The sequence below is a fragment of the Dysidea avara genome, chromosome 8, assembly GCF_963678975.1.
Source record: "Dysidea avara chromosome 8, odDysAvar1.4, whole genome shotgun sequence".
Lineage (NCBI taxonomy): Eukaryota > Metazoa > Porifera > Demospongiae > Dictyoceratida > Dysideidae > Dysidea > Dysidea avara.
The window spans coordinates 33,383,843-33,398,865 of record NC_089279.1 but is presented as its reverse complement, the minus strand read 5'-3'; the positions used below and the strand labels follow the sequence as shown (position 1 = coordinate 33,398,865).

At 39.3% G+C, this 15,023-nt stretch overlaps 2 protein-coding genes across 9 annotated transcripts in view; one reads left to right on the top strand and one right to left on the bottom strand.

The window, feature by feature from the left end:
• LOC136265204 (adhesion G protein-coupled receptor E2-like) overlaps window positions 1–15,023 on the top strand; it is a 38,937-nt gene that overhangs the window by 15,858 nt on the left and 8,056 nt on the right. For 2 of the 3 annotated variants that reach the window (XM_066060051.1, XM_066060050.1), the window contains exons 10-12: window positions 6,752–6,925; window positions 12,071–12,244; window positions 12,895–13,071. In XM_066060051.1, the coding sequence (XP_065916123.1) occupies window positions 6,752–6,925; window positions 12,071–12,244; window positions 12,895–13,071 (525 nt within the window). The remainder of the gene's footprint in view (window positions 1–6,751; window positions 6,926–12,070; window positions 12,245–12,894; window positions 13,072–15,023) is intronic. The other variant, XM_066060052.1, reaches the window with a different exon arrangement.
• LOC136265214 (uncharacterized) overlaps window positions 1,182–15,023 on the bottom strand; it is a 272,681-nt gene continuing 258,839 nt past the window's right edge. For all 6 annotated transcript variants that reach the window (XM_066060073.1, XM_066060070.1, XM_066060074.1 and 3 more), the window contains 3 exons: window positions 1,920–2,012; window positions 1,422–1,486; window positions 1,182–1,362 (listed from right to left, as the gene is read on the bottom strand). In XM_066060073.1, the coding sequence (XP_065916145.1) occupies window positions 1,287–1,362; window positions 1,422–1,486; window positions 1,920–2,012 (234 nt within the window). In that variant the 3' untranslated portion in view covers window positions 1,182–1,286. The remainder of the gene's footprint in view (window positions 1,363–1,421; window positions 1,487–1,919; window positions 2,013–15,023) is intronic.

The following is a 15,023-nucleotide window of genomic DNA, read 5'->3' as shown; positions in this document are numbered from 1 at the left end:
CTTTGAATCCGAACCCCTTCAAAAAAATCCTGGCTACACCCCTGACATGCTTTCATACATACATGCATGCATACATACATGCATGCATACATACACACACATACATACATACATACATACATACATACATACATACATACATACATACATACATACATACATACATACATACATACATACATACATACATACGTACATATACATACATGCATACATACATACATACGTACGTACGTACATACATACGTACGTACATACATACATACGTACGTACGTACATACATACATACATACATCAAGACTCACGGTAGTGAGTCGCGCGGCCAAGAAACTACAAAGCGCACGCCCAATTAAAAGACGCGCGGCCACCACTGTGAGTTATTTACGTGTAGGGCCGGTTTCACAATATTAGTCCTAAATTATGCAACATCTCTCAATAGATTTGTATTGCGTTACGTGATAAAAAAATCTTTAGGAGTCGTTATCATCATCATAGTTTTCTTGCGACCTCGCTAAAATAAAAAAGTAACCATCGCAAAATAAAAAAATAGGCGTATTTCACTTTATTTCTCTACCTTATGTTACAACTACTGTCACGTTATACCAGTCAACCAGTCAATATAGCCGTGTTTGTATAGTCCATCTAGCACTGACATTATCCAATCCTGGTTTGCCTATACGCGTATTTTCTTCAATCAACCTCTAATCCCTATAATAACTTTTAAAGACACGACGTGGACACAAACTCTAATGCCTGATAAACAAGTTGTGACAGCGTGCTGAACTGTAAGTTCCCTAGGGATGGCGTTTTAAGCAGAAATCTTTTAAATTCCATTTAGTACCACACCCCATGCGAGCATTTATAAATCGCCAGTTGTCTTATGGTTTGAAGAACAAAATCACTAGCGAAGGTGCTTTAAGCATACTCTTCAATTCTCTATTTACATGTAATTTTTAATAGATTAACCACAAAGGCCGGTAAGGTGAATACAAAAGGTAACAAGCCTTTAGGGGTTACCACCTCTATGTAGTGTGTACTATGTAGCTTGTGTTGTGGCTTTCATTAAGTATTATGCACACACAAATGGTGCAACAAAATTTTGTAATGGATTGCTCGGATGTGGTTGGTGGTGTTGTGGCTCGAATGTGGTTCATGATTTGCCAGTGACCATGTATGAGTTTGGGTTGTTCCACACAACTTACACAATATTCAAATTTCATGATGGCCATGATAATTTCTTGCCATATGGTAAACATACAACAATGTGTAACAACGTTAATTAACATCACATCAAGACTTGACTAAAAATAGTTCCAACAATAGTGATGATTTCTTGTATGTCAGCATGACGATACTGAGACCTGTAAAAGAATAAGCAGGCACTGAAGTTAACCTTAAATTAAACACTCATGCAACTGACCTGGAACATTGGTCGCAACACCAAAAACACTTGTTTCGATATCTGATGACACAATCCAGCAGGCACTGAATTAAAAGAGAATGTACAAAAAATCAATATGCCGGGCTGTGTCAATAATAGTATGGATAATCAAAATGAACAAAAATTATATCCCAGGCTAAGTGAATGAATAACATAACTGTTGGGTAAGCAGAACATTAGGACATTAGTCAAAACCAAAACATTATGACATTAGTCAAACAAAAGTACGCTATCACAACTTGGTTATAATACAATGTTTGTACCACTGGACTTCACACTGGTTGCCCAAAAATTGTGCCATTTCGGGACAACAGCATAATATTATGAAACAAATAGTTACTACAACACAGAAGGCTTACTGTTGCACTGTCTACACTGATATACCATAATTTAAAAACATAACAGGTGGGCATTAAATACAATACACTTAACATCTGGGTACTAGGAAAAAATCACTAACACAACATGTAAACTGACCTGGAAATTAACACCCTTGATGCCACTACAGTCTACACTGGATACTTTTTCGAACCCATCAACACCATGCCTGATACATCTGAGTAGACTGACCTGCAAATTCACATCACTAGTATACAGTGATAATTGATAACTACAAAAACAACAATTGCAATAATACAATTCTTCTGTACGTCAACTGACCTGAAATTCATGACACTCAATACCGCTGTAAAAGAATAAGCAGGCACTGAAGTCAACCTTAAATTAAACACACACGCAAACTGACCTGGAACATCGGTCGCAACACCAAAGACATCTGTTTCGATATCTGACGAAACAATCCAGCAGGCACTGAATTAAAAAGAGAATGTGCAAAAAATCAATATGCCAGGCTGTACCAATAAAGGATGAATAATCAAAATGAACTAAAAAATATATATCCCATATGCAGGTTAAGTGAGTAACATAACTGTTGGGTAAGCATGTAAACCAGAACATTTGGTCATTAGTCAAACAAAAGTACGCTATCACAAACTGGTCACTGATAATTGATAACTACAAAAAGAACAATTGCAATAATACAATTCCTCTGAATGTCAACTGACCTAGAATTCATGACACCTGTATCTTTGTTCCTGCATGGTCTCAACTTACATATGTACCATGATCACATTCAACTGCTAGTGGATAAACCAGTATGACCAGATGGCCTGCAAAAACCAACAAGCAGGTGTTAAATACAATACACGTACCTAAAGCCTGGAATATGAAAAATATTATATAACCATTATTCCACACTGATATAGTAATAGATTATAGGATGTTGTGGAACTTGCCTAAACATGTAAACTTGAACATGAGGACAACTGCATAATCTGGACACTTGGAATTGTCCAATACCTGATGAACCGCAAGTAGGTACTAATGACATTCACTTCAACATTTTATCCAAGCTGGGTGAATCTCTTGTAACTGAGTAAAAAGGTGTTTATTTTCCACCAAGCTTTACATTTCTGTGGTTGGGTGTACATAAACTGACCTGGAAAATCAGTATGCCATAGGGGCATGGAAATGGTTCCTTTCCTTCTGTTGTGATATTACTTACAGCTGACTGGTAAATGATCATCGATGTCCCCATGGACCCCAACAATGAGTATACCAATAACTTCACAAGTTGGAATGAATTTCCTTTCAACATGTGGTGGAATGAATTTCCTTTCAACATCTGGTGGACAGGTCCAAAAACCCTATCGCACAAACACGGTGGATCAGTGTGTGGCGATGTGACGCGTTGCACAAACTTCACTCCTCGTTTCGTTAGCATTCAAGACTGGCATATATCATAGAGTCCCTCAGTATTCTTGACTCTTACTTTTTCAAGCGTTGCTCAAGCGATGTAGTTTCTCACGAGGGGCTCGAGTTTCTCAGTAAAGTCGAGCCGATTAAAGTACGCCTCACCATCCAGTTACATTCTTAAACCATTCAATTTAAAACCACGTATCATGAGTGTCCGCTTAAGGTAATTAGGGACTTTCCACGAGATTTCCCCTAAATAGATCACGTGTTAGTTGTCAATCTGGTGGATTCTGGTGGTATACATGGTTCAACAATGCGATAAGTGTACTTTATTATAGTATAAGCTGTTAATGAATAATTGTTTGTGCACTGCTAAACTAAGTTATTTTTGTGTGATAAGCATGCTTGAGGAAGGGTCTGGGGGACGAGACTAATGTTTTGACAGCAGTTGATGGACAGCAGTCGATGATGGCCAGGCAAAGAACTGCGAGAAGAACTACTATGATAGTGTGATAGTAGGGAAAAATTCCCACCCCTATAGCTCTGCCTAGGGGCATTAACTAGCATTATCTACAGCTACTGTATTATGTTGCTGATATGTACATTCAGGCCAAGAATAAAGGTGAAAGTGGTAGTAAGGCTCAATCCTATTATTCTGCTGAACAGGCAAGGGAGTCTGGGACTCTGGGGGCATGCTCCCTCAGGAAAGTATAAGTACTACAAATTTTTTGTTTTAATTGCTTCATCAAGTATAAAAATTTCAGTCAAAAGGTGATGATCGAGCTCTGGTCTTATACACTGGTTGGAGTGGTTGTATCGATACTGCACTGTGACATCCTTGAGGGGTTAGTGCTGGCATTGTCCATGGCAATACTATTCCATCTCCCCGAGTCTTGATGATTGAGTCCTCCATTCCTTTCTCTGCTACTCCAATCCTGAAGTTGTGACCACAGTCAAAAGGTGACGATCGAGGCTCTGGTCTTGCATCTATACTGTACTGCAACACCCTTGAGGGGTTAGTACTGGCATTGTCCATCGCAATACTGTTCCATCTCCCATATACAAGTCTTGATGGTTGAGTCCTCTATTCCTTTCTCTGCTGCTCTAATCCTGAAGTTGTGACCAAAATATTAAAAAATGGTTATAACATGATAAATGATTATGATGATAACAATTACAAATGTATTTATAGCTGTGTAGCAACTGTGAACTAATTAGGCACTTGCAAGTTTAATTAGGTGTCTGAAGCATTTAACATGCACAGATATGAGATATATTCATCACGTGCAGGCAGTAAAAATAAATTTACTCTAATAGAACAGTCATACTACACCGTAAATTCATACTTCCGAATTTACGGTGTTATGAAACAATCATTATTATGTATGGATTTTACTGACTCTCCAAGATAATATTCTGCATTAATGTTAATTGCTCATTTCCAAAAAAATTACCTTTTAAACCAAATGTAGAGTCTATCACTGACAAAAATGAGTGATATCCACCCCAAAAACACCTTCGCTGTAAAAAAGGCGCGCCCAAGAAACTACAAGTACCTGGAACCCAATGTAAAAAACAAAGAAAAAACAGCTTAGCTGAAGTGAAAAGTAACTGGTAACTTAAAGAGCTGATATCTGAAGCGGCCAAGAATACCATTACTAAAGTTTAATCCATGCAAGAACACCTTGGCTATAAAACAGGTGTATGCATGAAAGTAACTGGAAACTGAAATGGCTGATATCTGAAGCGGCCAAGAATGAAAGGTCATATACAACTAATTCAAAAATTTAACACTGAACCTTTATAATTCAGCTGTGTTCTATATTCACTCTTGCTGCATCGTAAAGTAATTTCTTTTAACTCTAATTGGCTGGTAATTTGGCCGCCTTTTTTAATAGTCAGTATAATAGAGCAAAAAAGGCGGCCAAATTACCAGCCAATTAGAGTTAAAAGAAATTACTTTACGATGCAGCAAGAGTGAATATAGAACACAGCTGAATTATAAAGGTTCAGTGTTAAATTTTTGAATTAGTTGTATATGACCTTTCATTCTTGGCCGCTTCAGATATCAGCCGTTTCAGTTGCCAGTTACTTTCATGTATACACCTGTTTTATAGCCAAGGTGTTCTTGCATGGATTAAACTTTAGTAATGGTATTCTTGGCCGCTTCAGATATCAGCTCTTTAAGTTACCAGTTACTTTTCACTTCAGCTAAGCTGTTTTTTCTTTATGTTTTTTACATTGGGTTCCAGGTACTTGTAGTTTCTTGGGCGCGCCTTTTTTACAGCGAAGGTGTTTTTGGGGTGGATACATACATACATGCATACGTACATACGTACATATACATACATACATGCATACATACATACATACATACACACATACACATACATACATATATACACACATACGTACATGCATGCATCGCATGGATGCATACATGCACGCGCACACTCACTGACACACACACAAATACAGACGCACACACACACACACACTGACACACTTACACTCAAAGAACTTTATTTATGTAGTTTCTCTATTAGAGTGTCTCAATCTTTATTTAGTGATAAAAAATGTCTTAATATTTTAATACTTCTTATGTCAAATGCACAACTCGTGACGATGTTGAATTTGTATATGTTAAAGCATAGATGTGAGTGCTATATGAAAAATAAAGCATGAAGTGTGCGGCCGAGATGCTAATAAAGCACGAGGCAAAGCTGAGTGCTTTATTTTTCATATAGCACGAGCAAGGCTATGCTTTAAATGATTTATGGAACTTTCTAGTCGTGTAGCTTCACCATACACTAAGACTCATAATTAACACGTGTTGCACAAACTATTAGCAGCATGAATGCACACAAACTAGTTTAACAAAGTAACTCACGCGTAGTTCACCATAGTTTGGCATGGAATACGTTCATCACGTATTTTGGCAGGTTTTTCTCGCAACCCACAATCGACTCTATTGCACGTCACATGGGGAAATATTTCTGTGATATCTCCAGGACTTGTCCATTTACATTAACAAACGTAACAGCAACGTTACCTTCTCCCACCCATCATCGAAGCATTTAGGTATGTCTATAAAAGCAATCCAGTGGTAGAATTCGTATTGGCTGGGGTGATTGATCACTCAGCACGGCGAGGCTATCAGCCTTCACTGGCATGGGTGATTAGTCGTACTGGCATGAGTCCCACAGGCTATTAGCCTGCACTACGGCATGTAGGCAGCTGTGCTGAACGAATAAAGCACTCTTTGTGGTGCAATAAAGCACTCTTTGTGGTCATGAAGCACTGTTGGCCAGCTGAGAGTGTACTTTATGAAATTTAAAAAGATCTCACCCACGCGAAGTTCTATAGAGTATAATAAAGGATGTGTGTAAGTAAGGATAATTTAATGTATGAATCTTCTAAGAGTCCTTATGCAGTAAAGCAACCTATAACTATACGTAAAGCATACACAAAGGCTTTGGTACTGTATTTACATACACTCTTATAATGAAGTGTGGATAATGAGGTAAAAATAGTTTTCTGTTTATAATCCTCAGTGTCATGTCCATCACTTACTGCTCCTAATAATGGAATGATTGACTGTACTGGGAATATGTTTGAAGACACTTGTACTTTCTCATGTGGTCAAGGTTATGAGTTAAGTGGTAGTGAAACTCGGACCTGTCAAAGTAACACAACATGGAATGGTACTGATGTGATGTGTACACCAGGTATGTGTGTGTGTGTGTGTTTGTCTACAGTCACATAATATATATTAATGCCTCACTTCTACTTCATGGCAGCAAATTTAGTCAAGTACAATCTGTTACTATAATGAAGAAACATTTGCAACCTGAATGCATGTATAGTACAGTGTACATAGATACACCACTAGCAAACTTTAAAATACAAAGATGTAAAAACACACACACACAACCTAACCATGCACACAAAGCAGATACATTTGAGCTGTGATTTGTATGACTGAATGTAGCTCAACAGTTCTCAGTCTTCAATGTACTAACAGCAGTGTGTACAGAAGTTTGAACACAACAAAGCCAAATGATGAATACTGTATTTCCTTAGTTAAAAATCATACCTTTAATAGTAGCTGTACTTGAGTGGTGCCACGGTCAATTTTGAAATAAGAGCTTAAACAACATTTTCAAGCATCAAGTAGTGGTTGAGCTTCAATAGTTGCTGTCAGTTTTTTGAACTAAGGTAATAAGCACCACGGCATTTAACCGGTGCATTATTTAGAGCATGAATCATGTAAATATGTGCTAAATAAGCATTAAAATAGATTGTATTGTAGATGGACAAAAATGAACAGAAAGGCATCTTAGTGTAAAGCTGCTTTGATAGGAAGATCGTCAAGTCGAAGGTAGAGCTTAGAATAGTCAAGTGGAGTAATTTCTAGGAATGTGATGTACATGAGCATGCGCCTCTGCATAATATCCTAATTAGGAAATTTTAAAAGTTACTTATTATAGTACACAGCAGCCATATTTGAATTTCGCTGTTTGTGGAGTTACATGCTCCCTTGTCCATAGGATTCGATGCGCTCCTAGCTGTTCTCAACCAATGGATTCACAATCTTGGAATTTAGTTAGTAGTACTTCACTTGCTAGAAATATTTTCATTCAACCACATAGGATCAATATGTTTGTGATATTCTACTCAATCATATATAGTAGTAGTTGTTTTGTTAAGATTCAAATCATCAACAATCACAAGGTACAAGTTCAATAATTACAACAAATCAACTGAATTTATCTAAATACAATAGTAATTCTAAAATCACATAATTACATTACAACACCTTTCCCATTATAAGATTGAGTTCAGTTCAATCAGTCAGGTTTCAGTCTGTTCTATGTAGTGCTTTGAACATCATATTGGTCCCGTGCTGTGCTGGTATTTGCCTTCCTTATATGTCAGCGATTGCACCGGCATATTGTGCCCTTACACTGTGCCAAGTACGATCTTGGTGCCACCTGATTCTTGCACACTCCTAAACTCCATGTAGTACTGCCAGGTAACCTCACATGCACCAGATCACCACTGTTCAAGGGAGGAAGCGGTTTAGATGTCTTGTTATAGTGCTTGGCTTGCTTCCGTTGACCTGCTTTAATTTTAGCTGGAACTTGTTGAGGGATTTCAGGCTTGAGCAGTGTGGTAGATGAAGGCAGGAGTGTCTGTGTATGCCTACCAAATAGGCGTTGGGCTACAGAAAAATTGGTTGGTTCCGTTGGAGTGTTGTGATAATTTAACAGTGCAAGGTTGATAACTGACTTGGTGAGCTTAGCTTTCTTCAGCAGAGTTTTGCACGTTTTACCACACTCTCAGCCTTGCCATTGGATTGCGGGTAGTGTGGGGAGGTTGTAACATGGTTGAATTCCCGCAAATTTGCTGAATTCCTCAGAGGCATAGGCGGGGCCATTATCTGATACCACTGTGTCGGGTATGCCGTGACGAGCAAATGTTGCTTGGAGGGCTTTGATCATGGCTGGTGAGGTTTGGCTTCCTAACTTCTCCATCTCAATGTAGTTAGAGAAATAATCGACGGTCACCACAACACTGTCACCATTGAATGAGAACAAGTCAGTGGCAACTTAGCTCCATAGCCTCTCAAGAATCTCATGTACAGTAAGTGGTTCTTGGGTTTGAGATGGCAGTAGTGTGTTGCAGATGGAGCAGTTGCTCACGTAGTCTTTGATTTCCGAGTTCAACAGTGGCCAGTAGAGAACATCTCTTGCTCTTCACAGGCAGGATTCCACACTGAGATGACTCTCGTGCACCATTTGTATCAATTCTTTCCTCTGCTGCCTTTATACAGTATAATTATATTCCTGGATGGAGAGCTCATCATGACACTTTACATATGGTCTTATCTCCAATGGTACTTGGGTCTAGTCATTTGGCCAGCCTGAAAGGATATTTTGCTTGAGAATTTGCAGGGTGGAGTCCTTGTTTGTAGTCTCTTGAATTTGTTTGAGGCGTCTCGAAGATATTGGGAGGTGTTCGGTAAGATCCACTACTTCCACTGAGTGACAGAATTCAGACTGGGGTGACGACACCGACACTGACTAGGTAGGGTAGGCCCTAGAAAGAGCATCAGCTAAATACATTTCTGATCCTCTCTTATACGTAACATTCAAGTCATACCTTTGCAGCTGAAGGAGAATCCATTGTAGTCTCTTTGGTGAATTGTGAACTGGCTTCAGAGCTATGCTCACCAGTGGCTTATGGTCCGTTTCAACTGTTTCCACCCATGGACAAACTGGTCAAACTTCTCTCAGCCACAGACAATGGCCAGCATCTCCTTTTCTATTTGAGCATAGTTCCTTTCTGTCTGTGTGAGACCTCATGCTCCAAATGCTATGGGTTGGCTCTGTTGTAATAGAACATATCCTAGTCCACCCTCTGAGGCATCACAGTAAAGGGTGAGTGGCAGTTTCGGATCAAAATACTGGAGGGCAGGGACATTGGTGATCAGTTACTTCACCGTAGCAATGGCAGTGTTGTGCTCGGGACAGTTGGCATCCTTGTGGTTGAGCTAGCATAACAGCTCATAACTACTGATAACTGAGATAAAAATTATGATAGGTATTGTGTCATGTCCAGAAGCTGTTGTAGTGATTAGACATTGGTGGGTTTAGGAATGCTGATAACAGCCGATACCGAGGGTCTGGAGCCAGTCCATTGTCTGTTAGTAAGTGGTCAATGAAGGGAACTGAACTTAGTCGGGGTTTAACATACTCAGGATTTAGCTTGAGGCCCCTCTCTGTTGCTCGGTCAAGAAATGAATGCAAATTGGAATCATGGTTTGCTGTGGCCTCCTCCTTAGAGGCGCCATACCCACAAATCAGGAAATCATCAGCTATAAACTCGACACCACTCAGGCCTTCAACTACCTCATTCATCTTCTGCTGCCAGACTTCCGGTGCACTGCTAATGCCAAAGGGCATCCTCCTCCATTGATATCTTCCAATAGGACTATTAAACGTTGTCTAATAACTGGATTGTTCTGTCAGCTGCACCTTCCATGATCCTGTTTTGGCATCAAGGACACTGAATACCTTGGCATTGGCCAGACAGGTTGTAACTTCTTCAATGGTGGGGAGGGGGTAGTGGCTCCGCATAATTACCTTATTGAGGTGCTGTGGATCTAAGTATATGCGTACCTTACCATCTTTCTTTTTGTGCCACCACAATGCTCGACACCCATGGAGTGGGTTCCGTCAGATCTGCTTGGCTACCATTGTATCTAATTCAGCTTTGACTATTATCCCTCTTAAGGAAACCGGCAGCCAGCAAGGTGGATTGACCACAGGCACTTTATCTGAGTACATTTGGATTGTGTATTCTCCAGGGAGTTTGCCAAGGCCACTGAACACATTGGAGTACTATACTGACACAGTATGGGATCACTCAGGGTAGTTGGTGAGCCTGGTGTGTCTGCTGTGACAAAGTGAATGTTGTCACAGTCCAGGATCTGAACAAGCTTCATCTCTATGGAGATCCCTTTTCCTAGGATTGGCATCACAGAGGACCTCATAACAAAAAAATACAAACAATGTATCTGACAACTTCGTTCTACTTGAAGCATGACTTTGCCCATTGGTGTTGCCTTGGAGTTATTGTGCATAGTGAGGCAGGTTTTGGTTGGGCTGATCTGTGTACATTTCTTGTCTCCTGTGGCCTTGATATAGTCAGCAAGGGGCAAGATGTTACAGGAGGCCCCCGTGTCTATCTCAAAGCTTACTTTACGACTGTCATTGATTGTACAGGTTACGAGAGCTGACTGGCTAGTGGGGGATATAACTGCGTGAATGAAAAGACTTTCTCGTCACCACTGTTCTTATCTTCAACGTAATGAGCTTTTGATGAACAACATTTCCTAGCAAAATGACCTTTTTCTGCAAATAAGGCATTGTTTGTCAAAAGCAGGGCAGGCTTCTTTTCTGAATGCATGCCTTCTGCCACAATAATGACACAGCTTCTGTGAACTGTCAGAGTTACCTGCCAGCTGTATTTTCCCCTTCTCTGGTTTTCCTGTCTCCGGGGACTGCCATGTCCTGAGCTTGGAAGTGTGTGACTTCACTTGTCTTTAATAGTTTGGTGGCTTTGTCTAAGGTGATGTCGGTCTTGCTGAGGAGAGTTTCACGAACTTGATCATTCAGGATCCCACTAACAAGTCTGTCTCTGATCAGCTCCTCTGTCAGTCCTCCATACTGACACCAGTCAGCTTGTTTGATAATTGCCGTCAAGTAGTGATCTAAGGACTTTCCAGGTTCTTGGGCTCTTTTGTTAAAGATGTACCTCTTGTAAATCACTTTTGTTACCGGTGTGCACCTTGTTTCAAACTCTTAAAGGACCTTTGCAATATCTTTCCAGTCTGTTTCTGATAGGGAAAATGTGTCAAACATGTCCTGGCCATCCTTTATGATTACATTCAGGAGTTGCGCTACTCTTACAGAGCCGTCTTCCTTGTCGATTTTGGCTGCAGTCTCGTAATACAACCAGTCCCGCTTGAATTGGTTCCAGTTGTCTCCCCGCCTACTTCTGTCCTCAAGGTTAAGAGGTTCGGGAGGTTTTGCTAAACTCTTGGTCATGTGCACAGTTGGTAAAGCGATGGTTATTCATGGCGATATCATGAAACTAAAATATCACAATAGGAACACAGTTCAAACTCACATTAGGCGTGAAAGGACACTTCTGACACCATATTTTGTTAAGAGTCGAATCATCAAGGTACAAGTTCAATAATTACAACAAAGCAACTGAATTTATTTAAATACAATAATAATTCTAAAATCACCTAATTAAATTACAACAGTAGGTTAACATAGTTTACTGTTTACAATCCTCAGTGTCATGTCCATCGCTTACTGCTCCTAATAATGGAATGATTGACTGTACTGGGAATATGTTTGAAGACACTTGTACCTTCTCATGTGATCAAGGTTATGAGTTAAGTGGTAATGAAACTCGGACCTGTCAAAGTAACACAACCTGGAATGGTACTGATGTGATGTGTACACCTGGTAAGTGTGTGTGTATCACTTGTTTATACTGGAACCTGTTAATCAGGACATTTTAGCATAATATGAATACATGGTCCCAAAGTATCCTTTAACATGTAATGTGATGTGGAAAATCAATACACTACTGGTTGGTCCCAAAGTATCCTTAACACAAAGGTTTCCCCTGTATTACACTGTACTAACTTATGTTTGTATAATTTTACTATTTACTTGGTTAAATGCCACAGCTAGTATTAGCTTAATGTCAAGGTTTTGTGTGGCTTTTATTCTATGGCAGCTTCTGCTCAAGGAGGAGTCTTACATAAGTATATGCAGCTTTAAAGTGTAGCTACTATTCAGTATGTATTTATATATTTCATTGCACTATGTCATAAAACGAGGGAAAGCAGATGAAACATATTGCACAATGTAGAATGACCATTGCCTTTTTTTTCTTATTGAAATATTACTAAGAGATAGTCTACCATTAAACCCAAGGGTAAGTAGCTACCTTCTTAAATCTCACATCTACAAAGATTCAACTATTAGTTGCAGCATTGACACAGTACAACTATTACTTAAATGCAGTGCCTATTTGAGGTGCAGCATTTAATCAAGTAAATGTACTACACAATGGCTTACTTATGTAATTGATAACTGTAATTTTGTAGTGTCCTGTCAGCAACTTGCTACTGCACCTAATAATGGAATGATTGATTGTACTGGGAATATGTTTGAAGACACTTGTACCTTCTCATGTGACCAAGGTTATGAGCTAAATGGTAGTGAGAATAGAACTTGTCGGAGTGATAAAATCTGGAGTGGAACCGAGGCCATGTGCACGAAAGGTAGTAACTTTTATACAAGCACTCAATGCAGAAAATGAGTCACCCATTGGCCTTTTCCCAACAAGGCTGACCTAAATTCATTTTGATTACTGTGTATTTCTATTGGGGATGCTAATAACCTACAATAAGTTTCTATCTTCCAAACACTTTTCAACTCATATTTCTATACGTATGTACGTACGTACATGCATTGCATGGATGCACACACACACTCACTAATATGCACAAATACACACACACACACACATGCACACGCACACACACACACACACACACACACGCACACAATTTCCTCAACCATGCTTGCTTGTTCTGTATAACGTATGAATCTGAACTTTGCTGAAGATGTGGTCTCTAAATTGCCTAGTGCCACGCTCTTGTGCTATATAGAGACCACACTCTGAAGTAATACAAGTGACAACAATTACTTGCCAGTAACATTGGCAATGCATGGTATGGATGCACCAATTATGCTGGTGCAGTTTCAGAAATGATAGGTGCAGGTAAATGTGGGAATGGAGAACTATGTTGGCTTTTGAAACAATTATTTAACATCACAGTTCCATTTTAAAAGATAGAGATACTCTAATAGAGCAGTCAGAAATTCTAATAGATCAGTCTCTGGCACAGTTGTACTACTCCAATGCACCAGTCACATATATGGCCTAAGTTTAGAAAACCATCGACATCCACACATTTTTCAAATTCATTTTATTTGTTCTTTGCTGTCTGTACGGACAAAGGAATCAACTGGCTAAGTTTCAGCTTCATAAGTTGAGCAGTGTGGGAAATACAGCACTAGACAGCCATACAAGCAAATAAATCGATATGTACAGAAGCCATCGAGAAAATAGTCTACAGGTGCTTACATAAACCATACTGATATAACAGTGTACAGAGTTGACTCTTGGCTCATTGTGTTCGCCATGAGTTTGTGAATCCACCAAGGTATAGTTTTTTTGTTTTCCCAAGGTATGCGTCTGTGTTCAAGAAGGAAGGCGGATTCACTGAAGAACAATCATCGGTAAATTCTTTCGTCACCGCAATGTAAACAAATGTCTGTAACTCAGTAACCCTTCTCATGTATGGAGATGAAACAAGGATTTTTTAACTCCCTATGAACAGGCGTGTTAATTCACCACCAGTGAGGTGATAAAAACTTGCATAAATTGTTATCTGGAACTTGCATTTTTTACCCATTGTTTTTATGTGTGTTTTAATACAAAAGTAGTATTGTGTGTAGATCGACAGTTTTCCAAAATTCTATCACATACGTAGCAATGAAACACATATTTAGTAAATTAAAACTATTTGAAGCTGAAACAAAAATGTAAATGGACTAATATACAATGGCGTAGCTACCATTGAGGCAACCGAGTCAGCTGCCTCGGTAAAAAATGCTTAACAATTCAGGCTGAGCAGCCTGAGTTTTCAGTGGCACCCCTAATTTTCTACTCAAACGTTTACTAAAACAGCATTACCGTACCACACATAATAGAATCCATGTGGCTGTAGTACTAAGCAGGGCCTGAGCCCACGGTGACAAAGCCTGGCATTGGCTGAACCACTTTTCAGCTACTTGAATTTGTATCAAAAAGGTCGAGATACTCTAATAGAACAGCCATCCTAATGTACTCTAATAGAGCATTCAGTACAGATTATAGCCACTGTTCTCATTACACTGCTTGGTCTAAATCATTTACTTTTATACTGATTGTCTTTAAATTACTTTTCAATGAGTCAACTGCATGGCATTACATTGAGCTACTGAATTGATCACATCATGCACAGGGGCAGATCCAGGGGGGGGGGGGGGCTTGGGGGCTGAAGCCCCCCCTTCATATTTTTGCTTTACTTGATCAATATGCTGAGTATTATAATGAATTATAGTTTAACATAATTATATGATCACTAATAATACAAATACTCCTAAATCCACGTTATAAACATTT